A 16,098-nucleotide genomic window follows, 5' to 3' on the forward strand; every position below is an offset into this window, starting at 1 on the left:
TACTCCACAGAGCAGGAGGGGGACTCCCTATGGGACAGTGATAACATTTTTATGTGTTCAATAAACCTGTTGGGAAATAGCTGCAAGTGACCAACGTTGTCTTGTGGTCAGGCCATAAAGGTTAGTCATGAACTGCTGTCGCTGAAAGGTAAATCCAGTTTGTAAGGGATCCAGCTCAGTTTGTCAGGTATCAGCTTAGTAATTTATCCATCTTCTGGGGTCCCAGGCCAGCTATTTACGGGCAACTTCCCTGTGCAGGGCGGCTAGAGTCTGATGTCAGCCAAAATGGCTGTTCTCCAGCTCTCTTGACCTTCCTTTTCTACTGTTATTCTTACATTATTCCCACTTTCCAGGCGAGACAAATGAGGCTTAGAGTTAGTCCAAGGATATAAACATAAGAAATGGTAGAAACAGATTTCACCTCCAGGGCTGATTGACTGTTAACTTGAAATTAACTTGGCTTTTGAAAGGCATAATGATTATCTACTCTGGTTTACTTTGCCACTCTAAAACTGCTTAGTTTTTCCATCAAATCTCTATGTTTCAAAAAATGGTCCTATACTCCTAAAGACCCAAAGTAGGGAATTACAGAGTAAAATTCGTAGTGATTTAGTGTCATTTCAGAGAGAATAAGTTAAGATAATCAAATTATCTAACCAACAGAAATACTGCCCTTTATTATTTTTAGGTATAAAAATGCGGGTGGTGGCTCCATGCCCATTGCTCAGTGGTTAGGGTGTCAGCCACATACACCAGAGCTGGCAGATTCAAATCCGGCCGGGGCCTGCTAAACAACGACAACTACAACAAAAAAATAACCAGACGTTGTGGCTGGTGCCTGTAATCCCAGCTACTTGGAAGGTTGAGGCAAGAGAATTGTGTAAGCCCAAGAGTAAGAGGTTGCTGTGAGCTGTGATGCCACGGGGCACTCTACTGAGGGTAACATAGTGCGACTCTGTCTCAAAAAAAAAAAAAATTGGATAGAGATACAGGGTACCTAATCATCAAACCTGCAGTTCACACTAAGAAATAGCTAATACTGCTGATGTGATGATGACAGACGATGACAGTGACCACTACCATGACGATGAGGAAGATGGTGATTGGCATTTATTTAACACTGTGTAGAGTACTTTACATATATTATTTCTTTTAATCCTGAAAATTAAAAAGATATATGACTTACTTAAGTCTATTATTATCCTTATTTTAAGGTTAAAGGGCAAAGAGGCTAGCACAAGGCATTTATCTCAGAAGGGCTGAAACCAGGTTCCTCACCTTAACTGGAAGGCCTACATCCTTAACAACTAGATTCTTCTGCCTCAAGAACCTTAATGGCTTCCACAGATGACCCCACAGGATGGAATCAAGGACCAGGAGAAACAGGGAATATACTCCTCTTATCCCACTTTTATCTCCAGTCTTTAGAAGAGTACCTGGAACACAGTAGTGAGAGAGCTCAGGGAATTTCACCCCAAAATGTGACTCCTTGGTATAGAGAGTAGTAAAATGAATCAAAGTCCTTCAGAGATCAACAGATGTTGGAAGGGGCCTTCCCTCTTTCTCCATAAAAACCAAAAGGACCCCTTCAAGAAGAATAATTGTCTCCCTGTTATCTATAGTAGGAAGGAGGATCAGCAGTGCAACCAGACCCAGCCCAACCAATTTAAAATAATGCTTGTCTCAGGTTAAGTCAATTTCCAAAGAGAACTGTATATAAGTCAATCTTTCCCCCCCATCCATTCATTCTCCCAAGTATCCATTTATCTCCCTATGGGGCATAGGAATATGGGATAGTTATCCATATTCCTCCCTGAATCTAAAATGAGGGTACATAAGCTTCTGGACCCCATCTGGAATTACGTGATCACTCTGTGATTCTCCTCATGTGCACGGTAAATACATTTGTAATCTCTTTCTGTTATTAATCTGCCTTATTGTGAGTTGATCTTTCAGCAAACCTTCTGAGGGCAAAGGGGAAGCTCCCCTCTCTCCCACATAGAAACTCAATTAATAATTGCTAAATAAAAAATTAAAGCCAAGTGTCCAAGTTAGTAGAGAACCTAAAAAAGCTGAAAATAGTCATACAGAGATGTTTAAAATATTTTAGATAGAAGAAATACAGGATAGGAAAACTTGACTTACAAATACTTGCTTTTAAAAACACATCCATATTTGTAGTCAGTTAAAGCTAAACAGGGACCCAACACCTCACTGTAAGTGCTAAAAGCCTACTGTGATTTTTGTGTGTGTGTGTGTGTAGTTTTTGGCCTGGGCTGGGTTTGAACCCTGCGGTATATGGGGCCAGTGCTGTACTCCTTTGAGCCACAGGCACCACCCAAGCCTACTGTGATTTTAGAAAGCCTTAAAAGGAAAATAGTATGCCTCATATCACCCGGGTTATGTTTTGTACAGTTCTGATCTTTATATTCTAAAAGAAACAGTGATAATTCAGGCAATACCCAAGGAAGTGACCAGGATGGAAAGGAAAACAGAAATTTTTTCTGAAAGAAATGAAGACTTTTAAGATTCCCCAGTATTTGAAGTGCTGCATGCTACAGCAGCAGGTTCTTGGCTTTATCTCTAGAAAACCTAGGTCAGTTCTTCAGCTCAGCATAAGGTGACAATATACATCTAACATATCTACCTGTCTATCCAACAAGATTCACAATGGAGTACATTTGAAAACCTAAGGTCCATTTTAGTATAAATTTCCAAATAAGAAGAATTACTTATGAAAAAACTATTAAAAACATTTCTAAGGGTTTTTTTTTTTTTTTTTTTTTTAGGATTTCAATTTTACAAAAGAAAATCAGGCCAAGTTAGTGGTCCCAATTCTCAATGTGTGCTAGAAACAGTTAAGAGGCCGTGAAATATTCTTGATTTTTAAAGCCTCCTCCCATTGAGCCATTATCTCTTGGAATTGGGAACTGAGAATCTATATCAAGAATCTAAAATTTCTAATCCCCTCAGATGATCCTGATAACTAGCCAGGTTTGGGAGTCACAAAACTAGACTGACTCTAAGTTCTTTTCTAACTGCATGATGCAATGATTCTTAGAACATTCCAGAATACCTCCATTCATAAGCAAAGGAGTATTATTTGTAATATATAAATGAATTTTATCTAAAAGTACTAGCAAATCAACTGATTTCTTAAATCGGCTAAAGCTCTTTTTGCAATCTAGTTAACGAAAACTTTTCTCATGTAGCCCGGAAAGGAAAACTCTATCTGGCCTGTTTCCTAATTATTAAAGTTCCAAATCACTGAAATATAAATAAATGAGACTTTACCATACTTAGAACACCAGTATGATGAAAAATTTGTTTACACCAGGAGGTTTTAGGTCATCCTTCAATCATTCATCCCCGGAACCAAGTATGTATGCGCGCCAGCCTACACACACACATACACACACACTCAAATGTGACACATGGTAAATGTTGAGCAATTACTGAGATGGAACAGAGGAGACCTTCAAATTCTATCGCCTTTTTAACCTTACATTTTTCTGTGCAAGAACCTAGGAATTCAAGTCAAAAGCTTTCGAATATTATTACTTACGATATACTCAGCTTTTTGTTTAAATTTCTCTAATTCTTTTAAAAAAAATATTACTTTGGTCTCGGTGGTACTGCAAGGGGCACTGAAAGGAATATTTTTAAAATAATAAAAGCTATGAAGAGAACATATTAATTTTGGCTAAACTGGTTTCCTAAGTAAAGAGCTTCTATAAAGTGGATCACGTTGCTACACGAAGGAGCTCTAATTATTCCACTAAGACTACATTTGTAGATTTTGACTAATCTAAAATTAAATCTGTAAAGCTCTGCTGGAATTATTTAGAAAAGAATTGAACCCCTCCCGCACCCCCATCAGTGCAGTTCAGGTTCTTCTAATTTTACTTTTGTAGTTCACCAAGTATCTTTTTTTCTATGATGTTTTCAAATTGAAGTTCACACACATCATACAAATAGCATGATAATGAGGGGTTCCATATTCAACACACATTCATTATTATCTGTCATTATTGTCATTGTCACTAGTATAATTGCACCTTGTAAAAAGAATGGAAGCTTTTCCATGGGAGTTATTCACATGTATTGCTTTCTAGGAGTAATTGAATAGTTGACATTGCATTTATATCAAAGTAAAATATGTGATGGTTTTTCTCATTTGTATTATTCTTAAGCAATGAGAAATGTAGAGTGATCTCTATTAGGACCCTGTATCTAGATCCAGAAAGCTTCATAGCTTTATGTAATATCCAAATGTATATTTTCATATAATAATTATGAGAACTTTCTTACCTCTCTGTAACTTGGGGAGTTATACCTACCAAATGAGCTGTTTTAAGAGTCAACAGAGAAAATGGCAAGACAACTACTCTAATATGTTTTATTACTGGCTGTGTTCTTTGCTCTGTACCATACAACTTCTCACCTGCTTTATCCTAGTTTTGATTTCTATGTGGTTCATCTTCACAAAGCAGAACTGTAAGCTTTGTTCAGAATTAAATAATATTGATACTAGGTTGGACAACTGAGTTAAATTAGATTAAATAGTATTTAACCAGAATTAAATATATTGATACTGGGTTGGAAAACACAAGATTTAGAAACAAAATACTCTCAGTATAAAAATGTAAGTATATACAAATACAACAATGCTAAGATTTGGATTTGTCTTTACTCACTAAGACCATACATTATTGCCTCAAAGTATTGCCCCTTCCTAGGAAACACCCAGCCAGTGAGGCTTCTGTGTAATTCTTCATCCATTCCCCACAAAGGCCCAGATAGCTTAGGGATCTGCCTTAGTTATATGGAGTCTTTTATTGCTGCTGTTCTAGCTAGCCCCTGAATCATGTCATCATTGGCAGGGTGGAGGTTGTTACCATTTGCTAACTATTCAGTGGCTTACATTGGGTACTCTCAGTCCTGTTTGTAGAGGATACATGGTCATGGCTGGCTCTTTGGGCAGAGAGGACAAAGACTAGTCTAGCTCATCTCCTTATCAGCAGAAATGATCCATCTAAGTCAGTGTAGAGAATCACCAGTGGGATTGGTCAAGGGAAGCAGGTCATTGTTAATGAATGAAATGACCTTAGAAACATGCAGTCATGACTTATTTAAGCTGTGCAGTCATCTCTTTTTGTTATTTATTAAACACGTTTTTAAAGCAGTGCATTTTAAAAACTAAAAAATTAAAATGGATATTTTAAAATGGTAGCAGTGACTACTCATCCATCAAGAGCTGGCAATCATTGCTATTAATCATGACTGTGATTCCCAAACTTTAAAAATTAAATGGCTATTTAATTACATTGCTTTTGTTACAACCACTACTTCAATGAGCCCTATTTGCTCTGTCTATCCTGTTGATGTTGCTCTGCTTGCCCCCACCTACAGTCTGGAAGCTTGTAGACAAGCCGTCTCAGGACAGCCAGACAATCATGGCTTCCAGATGAACGGGTCCATCTGCACATGAGAAACTACAGCAACCTAAAAAGAGTATTTGAGTTCATCTTGACTTCTCTTACCCGCACAGAGTGATCAATTATTTGGACTAAAAATGACAGTTAAAAAAAAAAAAAGATCGCCTATCAGTTCTGTGGCCATGAATTTAAGAGATCGGATAGCCTGTGAATTATGTGTGTAATATTTCCAAATAAAAGAGAGGTACTTACTGCACTGATTTTTTTTTAAAGTCCTTTCACAAAGCTACCTCAGTCCCTGAAATCCGCAAAGTATGGAGCTCTTTGCTGTTGTATTCTGGGTTTTTTGCCAACAACTACTTGTCTATAAGGCATGTGAACCAGCTCAAAGGTACTTTAAATTCAAAGAAGTTTTGTTTGTTTCCTTTCCCTCAACTATATCCACAGGGTGGCAAAATTAGCATTGCAAGCTGCTGTCACATTAGTCATTCTTCTATAAGTACCGCTCCCTCTATCCATAAGTCTCTAACACAGGAGTTTCTCCACAAGGTATTTTTCCTACTGAGGCATATACAATGCATTTAATGGCACCAGAGTTTCATTAAAGGAATTCTCTTGTTCCCTTCCTTCACATGGAAATGTCATTAACTGTATTAAGCTAACTCTCTGAATGTTAGGTTCTTAACCAACAAACAATGCTTCTCCACAAGGGCATATTTCACCAAGCATCCTTGAATCAGAAGGGGCTGGATATAGAGCCGCACTGTGAGTTGAGATCAGATTTAAGAACAACCCTTTTATATTTATTAACTCCTCTCCTTCAGTCATCGTTGTTCCCTTTCTCCCACCACCATCTTGAGCCTTCAGGTAAATGAAAAGTTCAATTATATGTAAAGCGACTGTTAAATCAGCAGGCCCCTTGTGGGGATCTGGGCCTCCTCTCCCTGCTTCAATCGCCAAGTGTGCTCAATCCATTACTGTTTCTGAGGATTGTACATCCATCAGGTCGAGTGTGCCGGCCAGGGTGCATCTTATAGCTTTTACTGCATATGAGACGTTGCAGGCCTGTTCTCGGGAACTGCCAGGCAGACTGGGAATCACAGTCACGGTTAATAGCAGCGAATTGCCAGCTCTTGATGGGTGGGTAGTCACTCCTTTCAGTGGTTGCCCCCTGGGGGAGAAGGTAGAAAAACAGAGGGAGGGAATTAGAGTGACTTTGCACAGTTGAGCAGGTTCATGCCGCTGGATCAGTGGCAAGCATTGGCAGGGCTCCACTCTGGGGAGGCTCACAACAACATCAGAGTCTCATTTTTACCAATTGGTGCTGCTATATCGCCAGTGGTGCACAGGGGGAGAGCGGAGAGGAGGGTGAGCTGGGAGTGGGGAAAGGGGGAGAAGGCAGAAGTCTAAGCTAAATTAAACAAACAAACAAACAAAAAATCAGGTTCAGACTGGTTAACCCACCCCCAGTTAGCCCTGTGCTACTAATTGTACCAAACTGGTATTTGAAGTTCCCTGGGTGATTAAAGAGTTGGCTCACAAACTCTCCGCATAACCTTAATTTTTTCAAGGTTCTTTGAGTGGAGAATGGCTTATAATAATGATTTTGACTAATACGATTTTTGACATGCAACTTTAATGCTTAACCTTAGTACAACTCCAGAGCATTTCATGTGTACTCAGCTGTAAAGAGTGATGATTTAAAGGGATAATATAAGAAAAAGGTCGTTCTAGAATGAACCTCTAACAAATTGCATAAAGGGAGCTTATTATTCTATGAGTATGGGGATGTGCAGCTCTTCTGATCATTTTTCTGCTTGGTTCAAAAAAAATTGTTGAGACATGAATGGGAGAAGAAACAGGAAAAAATGAAATAGAAATCTGCAAGCAAGGAACATTCTTTTGATGGTTATGATTTCGTTGCCACTAAAAAGACTCTACACTAATGTGGTTATTCATCTCCTCTTTTGTTTTGGGTGAAGAATTCGCTCTAACAAGAAAATGCTGTTATTGGTTGGAGGGCTGCCTCCTGGACCGGACCGGCTCCCCAGCAATTTGGTTCAGTATTACGACGACGAAAAGAAGACGTGGAAAATTCTCACCAGTGAGTGCATCATTAATTTATTTACTTACTTTTATTTCAGGTGAGAGCTGTCTTGAAGAATTTGAAAACATGGTTAATCAGATTAGACGTTTTATTGATTTGTTCACCTTTGGAGGTTTGCTGATGTATCATGGGGGATTTAGAGTAAAAAGACTACATTAACATTGCAGAGGTGGCCAATTTGGTAGTCAAATGGGCCTGAATTATAACTCTCCTGGTTTGTGTTTCCGTGTGTGCTGCAAAGGTAGGGAATGGGGCCAAAGGGGAGGACCAAAGATGTCCCCCTCGAAATTCTTGTATTATTTTTTTTACTGAGTGAAAAGTAAAAGATTGGTTAATAGCACTAGTAAATATCCTCTCACCAAAGTGGTTTAGTTCACTGGTTCTGTAACTAACATTTGGCATTTTTGCTCTTTAATCTTTAGTCTATGGAATGGGGTCTTGAGAGAAGCACCCCCCCCCCCTTAAATGGCTGCACAGTTGGGATGGGCAGATGTATCTGTGGCCTCGCAAACTTCCACCCAGGATTTCTTCTCCTCCCCGCATTAAAGGGGGATTGTGTTTTACAGCAAACCTCTTGCCTTGGGCACTGAGATTTGAAACTTATTGTTATATCGGTTATGATTCCCAATCGGACTCAGTCAGGGAATCAAAAACCATCGTTTCTTGAGTGCAGCAGGCTGTGTGCACCAGTCCCCTTGTGGGCACAAGTGGCTGCACTGGTCAATAAAACTAAATTCTAACTGTCAAAATGGCCCAGGGCTGTATAGATAAAATAATAAATGAGCAATTTTGATCCATACATCAAAGCCATACATTTAAAACCAACAAAAGTGAAAGTCAGATTTTCTTACTGCATGTGTCTTTTAAGCAGTTACATATTGTATCAGATTTATTTTTAAAAAAGTCATTTCCTTTCCTCTTCCCGAAAACCCTTGAAAATAATAGAAACAAGACAACAGTTTGCCTATAAGAGCAGGAGAGGAGGAAAGTCACGTGAGGTAGTGCCTGAAACACATTTTGGAGCTGGCTTACCCCAGCGAAACCTGCGGCAGCATTGTCCACAAACCGCAACGGGAACGCTCCCTGGACGCCAGTACACTGTGGCTGTAGAAAAGAAGGGTGGAACGGGAGCAGTGAGATGAAGGAGAAGGAGAAAAAGGAAAAGAAGATAGCAGTGTCTCCAAATGATCTTCATCTCTCTTTTTTTTTTTTTGGCAAAAATATACTTGATAGTGATGTAAATGTCTGAGTGGGTGACCAAGCTGTCTTTTAAAGAGTCCTCAGAAACAAACGCAAAAGTAAAATCAAAGAATGAATTTTTGACACTTGATGAACAGAGCAAGCCTCCACAGACTGAGGTGTGGGGATGAGGAGAAACAGAGAGAAAAAAGCAAGAACAAAAGATTCTCCAGGAGAGGCAACAGAAAAACAGAGGCTAAGAGACAGGAAGATATTAGATCCAACCAGAAAATGATTTTTATCCACAAATCGATTTGTTTTTTCAAATACACCAAGCGGGGTCCAAATTTGGTACTTGTTTGAAGCCCTTCAGTAAAGGCAGAAAAATGAATTAAAGCTTTGGGAATAATACCTTAGAAAAGTATTATGTTCATTTTAAACCTTGCTCAGAGCTAGGTTGATTATCAAACCCATTGTCCAAACTCGGACAGTTTTGAGCATGAAGGGAGAACTTGTTACGTAGGCCAGCCCAACAGGTATAGACCGGAACATCTATCTCCCTACTGGACGTTTTCACATTGCCTGATTTAACTCCGTACTTGGAGGGACACAGGAAGAAAACAGGAGTTTTGAACCAGACAGACCTATGGGCAACCTACATCTAGGACCGATGGCCATACAAATACTCTGTGTCCTGTTTTTTTCATTTTCTGAGGTTCATATGAGTATTTTTAAAAATAAAATAGTGTTTATAAAATCGTTTGACACATAGAATGCACTCAATGAATTACAGGCAGTATATGACAGCAACATGAACATTAGCATAGGACTGTACCCTGTATCTGAGGGGTATCAGTCAATGTAAGCTTTCCATGCAGAAAAGAGAGAAATAACACAGCAACAGACTCAAGACCTGCCACTTCCCTCCACTTCAGGAAGGGAGCCAAGTTTCCATAGTTCTCACATGTTAGATTAAACAGTCTACAGACTAAGAATAAATAGGTATCTATTGACTCAATTTACCAGCTTGAAATGGGAGGAAATAAAGAAATTAACAAATAAATATAGAAAAGTTCTTATAATGGGAACATGTTTAAAAATCTTGAATCGTTTTTCTATACTTAGATATACCTATAACTTTGAAATAAATGTCTACGCTACTTAACATTCTTCATTTCACTGAGACTTATGCTTTTAAAAGATAGTTTATTACCTGCTAGTCTGTGACCACGTAGCCCCAAGTGAAGGCAAATTTTTCATATTTGTTGAAGAAATGGAGACATTTTATCTGCATAATTTCTACCATTGGTTTGTATTTTTTTAATCAAGGCAGCTTATTTGGCAAAACTGAACACATTTCCATGCTTTGGGGGACCATGTAATAATAAATGAATAAATGTTTCTCATTGGAATAATAAAATATCCAGATGGTCACCAAATCTAATAAAACATTAGAGATTGTAGAATGTCCCACTGTCATCTTTTACCCCAGAAGAAGTGCTAAGGTAATTTGTCAGGAAGGTGAAGATGACAGTTAATAGTCATAGATGGATTGGGGGTCTACTTACTTATTGAATAACTTTCTTCATGCGAACTAACATATTCACTGACAAATACCTAAAACCTGAGGTTAGCTAGAGTTTGTGAAACCACTTCGCTTGAGCAGACACTTCTCAGCCTGCCCCACAGATGTGCTCCTCTTAGAAAGACGCCATTCCACAGGCAGGACTACAGGTACCCATGCACGGAAGCTATACCATTTACACAGAAGAATGAAAAGGAAGGTCATCATACTTTTCTGTAGCTCATATCCTGTTATGTTATTTATATGTTAGAAACACTATCTAAAGCGTATTCTTAAGTAATGAACTGAATGGAGTGGAGGTGAGTAACACTGAAAAAATGACTCTCTATAATAGAAAGGAACCAAAATTCAAATAGCCAACCAGCCATTGGTTTGGTCTACCCACATAGCAAAGGGAACAAATATTCTCATTGACCGTTTTGGTAACATGCTGGTACAGACTGAATGGTTATCTTCCATTTTGGAAAAGCCATTTAATTTGTCAGTATAAAATTGCTGTCAAGAATAGCAACAGAGGGCAGTGCCCGTGGCTCAGTGGGTAAGGCACCGGCCTCCTATACCAAGGGTGGCAGGTTCAAACCTGGCCCCAACAAAATTGCAACAAAAAAAATAGCCGGGTGTTGTGGCAGGCGTCTGTAGTCCCAGCTACTCAGGAGGCTGAGGCAAGAGAATCGCCTAAGCCCAAGAGCTGGAGGTTGCTGTGAGCGGTGATGCCACAGCACTCTACTGAGGGCAACAAAGTGAGACTCTGTCTCAAAAAAAAAAAAAAGAAGAATAGCAACAGAGCTCCTCAACCCCCATCAGAAAAGTATTGGTAGATACGTGTAAAAATGACTAGAACTCCTTTTGTAAGCGGCAAGTGTTAAGCAGTAACAATGAGATTGGCATTGCTGTTCTCTTGCCTGTTCATAATAAAAGAGAAGTTGGGATGCACTTTTGTTCATTTTTCCTTTTCAGTACCGCTTTTCTTGCATCCCTCACTCCTGCATGCAGTCTGCCGTTTCATCTTAACTTATTAGAAAGCAGTACAGGAGACATGAATACTAAAATAGCCAAGGCAAAAATCATGCTGCCTGCACTTTGCAGGCCCCAAATCCTCTGTGCAGAGATCAAACAAAACAATCCCTGTGGCTACTGTGTACTTTATGTACCAGATTCCATCTGTACCAAAGTTGTCATGAAGTCCACGCATACAAGCACCTTCCATTTTCCCCCGTGGGACCGGAGCCAAGAGCTCCCCATCCGTGTGTATTTCCCATGGGCCTATTTCCTTACTTATGGATAAAGGTATTGCCCAGGAACTGGCTTCCTTTTTCTTAGGTTTCAGATAAGGGATTCTATTTATGCAGAGCTTCTTTGTTCCTTTCTGTGAACAAAGCCTTCAAAACATATATTTATCCTTCCATGTGCTAATGATGACTTCTCTTTCATAACGTAAGAATGAAAATTATGAAGCTAAGTAGAGAAGCTTGCTGCTACCTCTGGTCACTCTCAGTTCCCTTTGTTAGAGGTGGGGGAAATGCCTTTTCTTCCTCTTGGCTGTAGTTGATTTACAACTGTTTCCTCTACTTTATAGTGCAAGGATTTGGGGGCTTTCTGATTGTCAGTCACAGAAAATCAGGAAACTGCTGTGTGGTGGTTTCTTACGTTGCTGCCTCTGGCCAGGGAGGACATTTAACTTGATTCCATCAGGGGTCCTCTGGCTGGTTGTCATCTATTTCTTTTAAGAGTTACAATGATCAGAAAGCTGATAGATTCTTCATACTTTTTTGAAAACATATATTTTCCATAAGAGCTGAAGGAAAAGTAATGGAAAAAAAAAACTTCATATAAGATATTGAGCTTCAGTTCCAAAAGATAAATATAGGTTTGCTCATACCCAATATCTGAGCAATCCAGAATGGTTTAATTGCTGATTATTGATTATTGAAACAATAATAAACCCGCATGTAGGACTTATTTCTTGGCCCTTCTGTTTCTTTATTTAAATTCATTTCTGTTCTTTGAAAATAAATTGGGAGGAAAGTCAAGTTATGATTTGTTTTGAAGAAAATAAAATGTTAAGTTCAATTAAGGGTTTTGTACCTGAGAACTTCCTTTATTTATAGTACCTTTACTATCAAGAACTGAGGCCCACAAATTATTTAACTTACTTTAATTGCTGAGGCAGGTATGTAGGTTTGTGTATAGCATATCTCCATTGCAGCAGAACCTCAGAAAATAATGAAGTACTTCTAGAAAGACTGTGAAAATGGCTGAGAAAAATTTAGACTTATTTAAAGACTTCATTCCTTTCTATAGCAAGTGGTTATGTAATACCCACTTTGTGCTGGAAGGTAGGCTAGAAGGTGCATATGAAATAATCTCATTCCCCCCCCCACCCCCACACACACACCTCATGCAGTGGCTCATGCCTGTAATCCCAGCGCTCTGAGAGGCTGCAGAGTGTGGATTGGTTGAGCTCAGGAATTCAAGACCAGCCTGAGCAAAAGCACGACCCCTATCTCATACTGAAAATAGAAAAACTAGCCCAGCATAGTGGGACACGACTGTAGTCCCAGCTACTCCAGGAGGATGTAGCAAGAGGATATCTCAAGCCCAAGAGTTTGAGGTTGCTGTGAGCTATGTCACCACACAGCTTTCTACCAAGGGCAATAGAGTGAGATGCTGTCTAAAAAACAAAGAAACAAGAAAAGATAATCTTACCTCTCAATGACCTAAGGAAGCAATTATAACACCGTGTGTTAAGGGATACACAGAGAAACCCTAGTGTACTGTGGGAACCCAAAAAAGGGGCCTCTAATCTAAACATGGGAGGTTACGGAAGCTTTCCTAGAAGTGACCTTTTGTAATTGGGGGGAGGGGGGGACATGGATAGGCATATCTAGGCAAAGAGGTAGACGCTAAAGTATTTTAGTAAGGACCCAGTATTGGGAATGCCAAAAGAGAGAGGGAATATAAAGCTTTCTAGAAACTGAAATAAATTTGTGTTTCTATAGGAGAATCTGAGGTTGAATGGTAAGTGATGGGGCTTGAGAGGTTACCAAGAACCATGTTACTCTGGAGCTGTTTCAAGGAATATTCAAGAATTAAGAATAATAAGTAGAGTTGGCGCCAGACTCAGGAGTGGAGAGCGCAGGCCCTGGGAGCGAAGGATAGGGGTCGTCCTCTTGGCTGGAAGCTTCGGGCTCCACCAACGACTCACTTCTCCGGGTTAAAGGTGTAATTTCCTAGGTCCGCCTGCTGCAGCGGGACTGCTGGCTGGATTGTTACGACATTACCATTGGCTAAAAAGCAAAGCTCTGAATGATTCACTAAGAGACCTGTGGCCACGTCTGCCCTCGTGGAGAGCGGGGCTTCCCTGCCTTGTGAGCTCTGGGACTGGCCTCACTTTGTGCACGGTGTGGGGTTGCTGTGATCAGCTTTGCAGTCTGGAAAGCTTTAGGCATTCACAGTGGGTCTGAGGTGGCCTGTTAAACCCGTCAAAATGTCCACGAGCATCCCTGTTTATAATACCTACAGGACTCGCTTGCTAGGGAAGGCCTTTTCTCACTGAGCTCACCCTGTTGAAAAGATTAAAGGATTGGCTGCAGCTCTAGCGGGCTGGGGGCGGGGCCCACACAGCCGCAGTAGGGACACACAGGATGCAACCTAGGGTCACCAGCTATGTCAGACTTTCGACGTTCTTTCCTGTGGCTTTTCTCTGTTCTCTTCCACCATCTCCTGAGTGATAGACCATGAGCGGGGCTGTGGCGCTTCTGTGGGCCAGCAGAAGAGTGAACTCGGCTGGAACGAATTTCCAGTGCCCCAGGGTGGCTCTGAGTTGCAGAGAAGCCCCAGGCATCCCACTCGGGGCATGGCTTGCCACCTCCATGGCCGAGATGGCGACTGATGGATGAAGAATTTCATTTTAGAGGAGCCGATTCACCACAACAAGGCCTCCATTATAGGAACAGGATCAGTTGGTATGGCCAGTGTTATCAGCATCTTACTAAAGGTCTTGAGTGATGAACTTGCCCTTGTAGATACCGATTAAGGCAAACTAAAGGGCAGGACGATGGATGTTCAATATGGCAGCTCTTTCATGAAAATGCCAAATATACTTGCAGCAAAGATTACCTTATTAAGGCAAACTCCAACCTAGTGATTATCACAGCAGGCACCCTCCAAGAAAATGGAAAAACGCGCCTTAATTTAGTCCAGAGAAATGTAGCCATCTTCAAATTAGTGATTTCCAGTATTTTATAGTCCAGCCTCCTCTGCAAACCGGTAGTTGTTTCCAATTCAGTGGATATCTTATGTAGCCTGGAAGTTGAGCTCTTTTTCCCAAAACCATATTGTTGGAAGTGGCTGTAATACAAATACTGCTTGTTTTGCAGTTTTGATTGAGCAAAAACTTGGTGTCCTCTCTGAAAACTGTTATAGCTGGATCTTTGGAGAGCATGGAAACTAGAGTGTGGAGTGGCCATTGCTGGTGTCCCTTTGAAGAATCTGAGCTCTGATATAGGAACTGACAGAGATCCTGAGCAAGGGGAAAATGTCCACGAAGAAGTGATTGTCAGGGCCTGTCAGATTATTAAAATGAAAGTCTGTACTTCTTGCAGTGTTGGCCTATCTGTAGCTGATTTAAATGGAAGTAGTTTGAAGAATCTTAGAGCATATCCAGTTTCCACCATTACTAAGGGCCTCTATGGATAGATGAAGACATCCCTCAGTGTTCCTTGTATCCTAGGAGAGAATAGTATTACAGACCTTAAAGCTGGTGCCTGAAAAGGAGGCCCATCTAAAAAAAAGGCACAAAAACACTCAGGGAAATTCAGAAGGAGCTCAAGCTTTAAACTACCATTCTGAAGTCATTGAAGAAGAGATAGTAGACATGGGTTTGTATATGTTAAACTTTTGAATAAACTTAAATTCCTACCAGATAGAAACAAAGTGGGTAGAGTGACTTCTCTATTTAGTATTTGTACGCTTGATAATACTTATTTTTCTTGCAATTTACCTAGTGACTGTATGAAAGAAGCTCTTTTCGGTGACCCCAGTGGGCCAGTACTTGCCTTAAATGTTTATGGTGCCTTAGGTCCAAAGGAAACAAACAAACAAAAAGAAGTAGGATGTAGATTTATTGTGTTCCAGAAATTCTGATTCTTTTTGTTAGATACATGTTAATTCTTTCACTCTGGCTGGCTTCATTCACTTTGTTCACTTATATACTTTTTAAACCTTCTCTGCAACGTAAAAATAAAATTATGTGCATACACACACACAAATTATCAGGAGGGATAACCCTCTAACTTGTTTTCAGTGTTAGTGAAAACATGGCGATCTAAATATTGTTATACAATAACATTGTCAGTTGATCTCTCTCCGCTTGGAACTTTTTATTTCAGTTCTTGGCCCAATTGCTTCCATGACTTTGGACAACAAAAGAGGAGAGAGAAAAGTATTTGGACTTTTTAAATATGTTAGCATCTAATTTTACCTTCAATGAGCTCAATTCTAATTTGAGACACATGACTACACATTGCTATATATCTTGAATTATTTGCTACTGTGTATTCATGCACCAGTGGATTAGTGGATTTTTCATAGATTTTTTTTAAAAAAATATGTGCGATGGTCACTCCAAATACTGTATTTCAAGTAGGCTGGGTGCCTAGAAAAACTGATTGACCTTATTTGACCAGCTCGCATTTATTTCTTGTTTCTCCCTCTCTCAAATATAGCAATTTCTTTTTCTCCAGAGAACAGTGTGTGTACAAATAATTCTGATGCCTTCTTTACACACA

The 16,098-nt window shown here is 39.9% G+C and overlaps 1 protein-coding gene and 1 pseudogene across 1 annotated transcript in view; both read left to right on the top strand.

Moving 5' to 3' along the window:
• The window catches only part of KLHL14 (kelch like family member 14), a 96,789-nt gene that overhangs the window by 24,348 nt on the left and 56,343 nt on the right, over positions 1 to 16,098 (top strand). The window contains exon 3 of the mRNA XM_003784756.3: positions 7,421 to 7,542. Coding sequence (XP_003784804.1) covers positions 7,421 to 7,542 — 122 coding nt within the window. The remainder of the gene's footprint in view (positions 1 to 7,420; positions 7,543 to 16,098) is intronic.
• On the top strand, positions 14,047 to 15,147 carry LOC100947111 (annotated as a pseudogene).

The sequence above is a fragment of the Otolemur garnettii genome, unplaced genomic scaffold, assembly GCF_000181295.1.
Source record: "Otolemur garnettii isolate 467f Iridium unplaced genomic scaffold, OtoGar3 scaffold00012, whole genome shotgun sequence".
Lineage (NCBI taxonomy): Eukaryota > Metazoa > Chordata > Mammalia > Primates > Galagidae > Otolemur > Otolemur garnettii.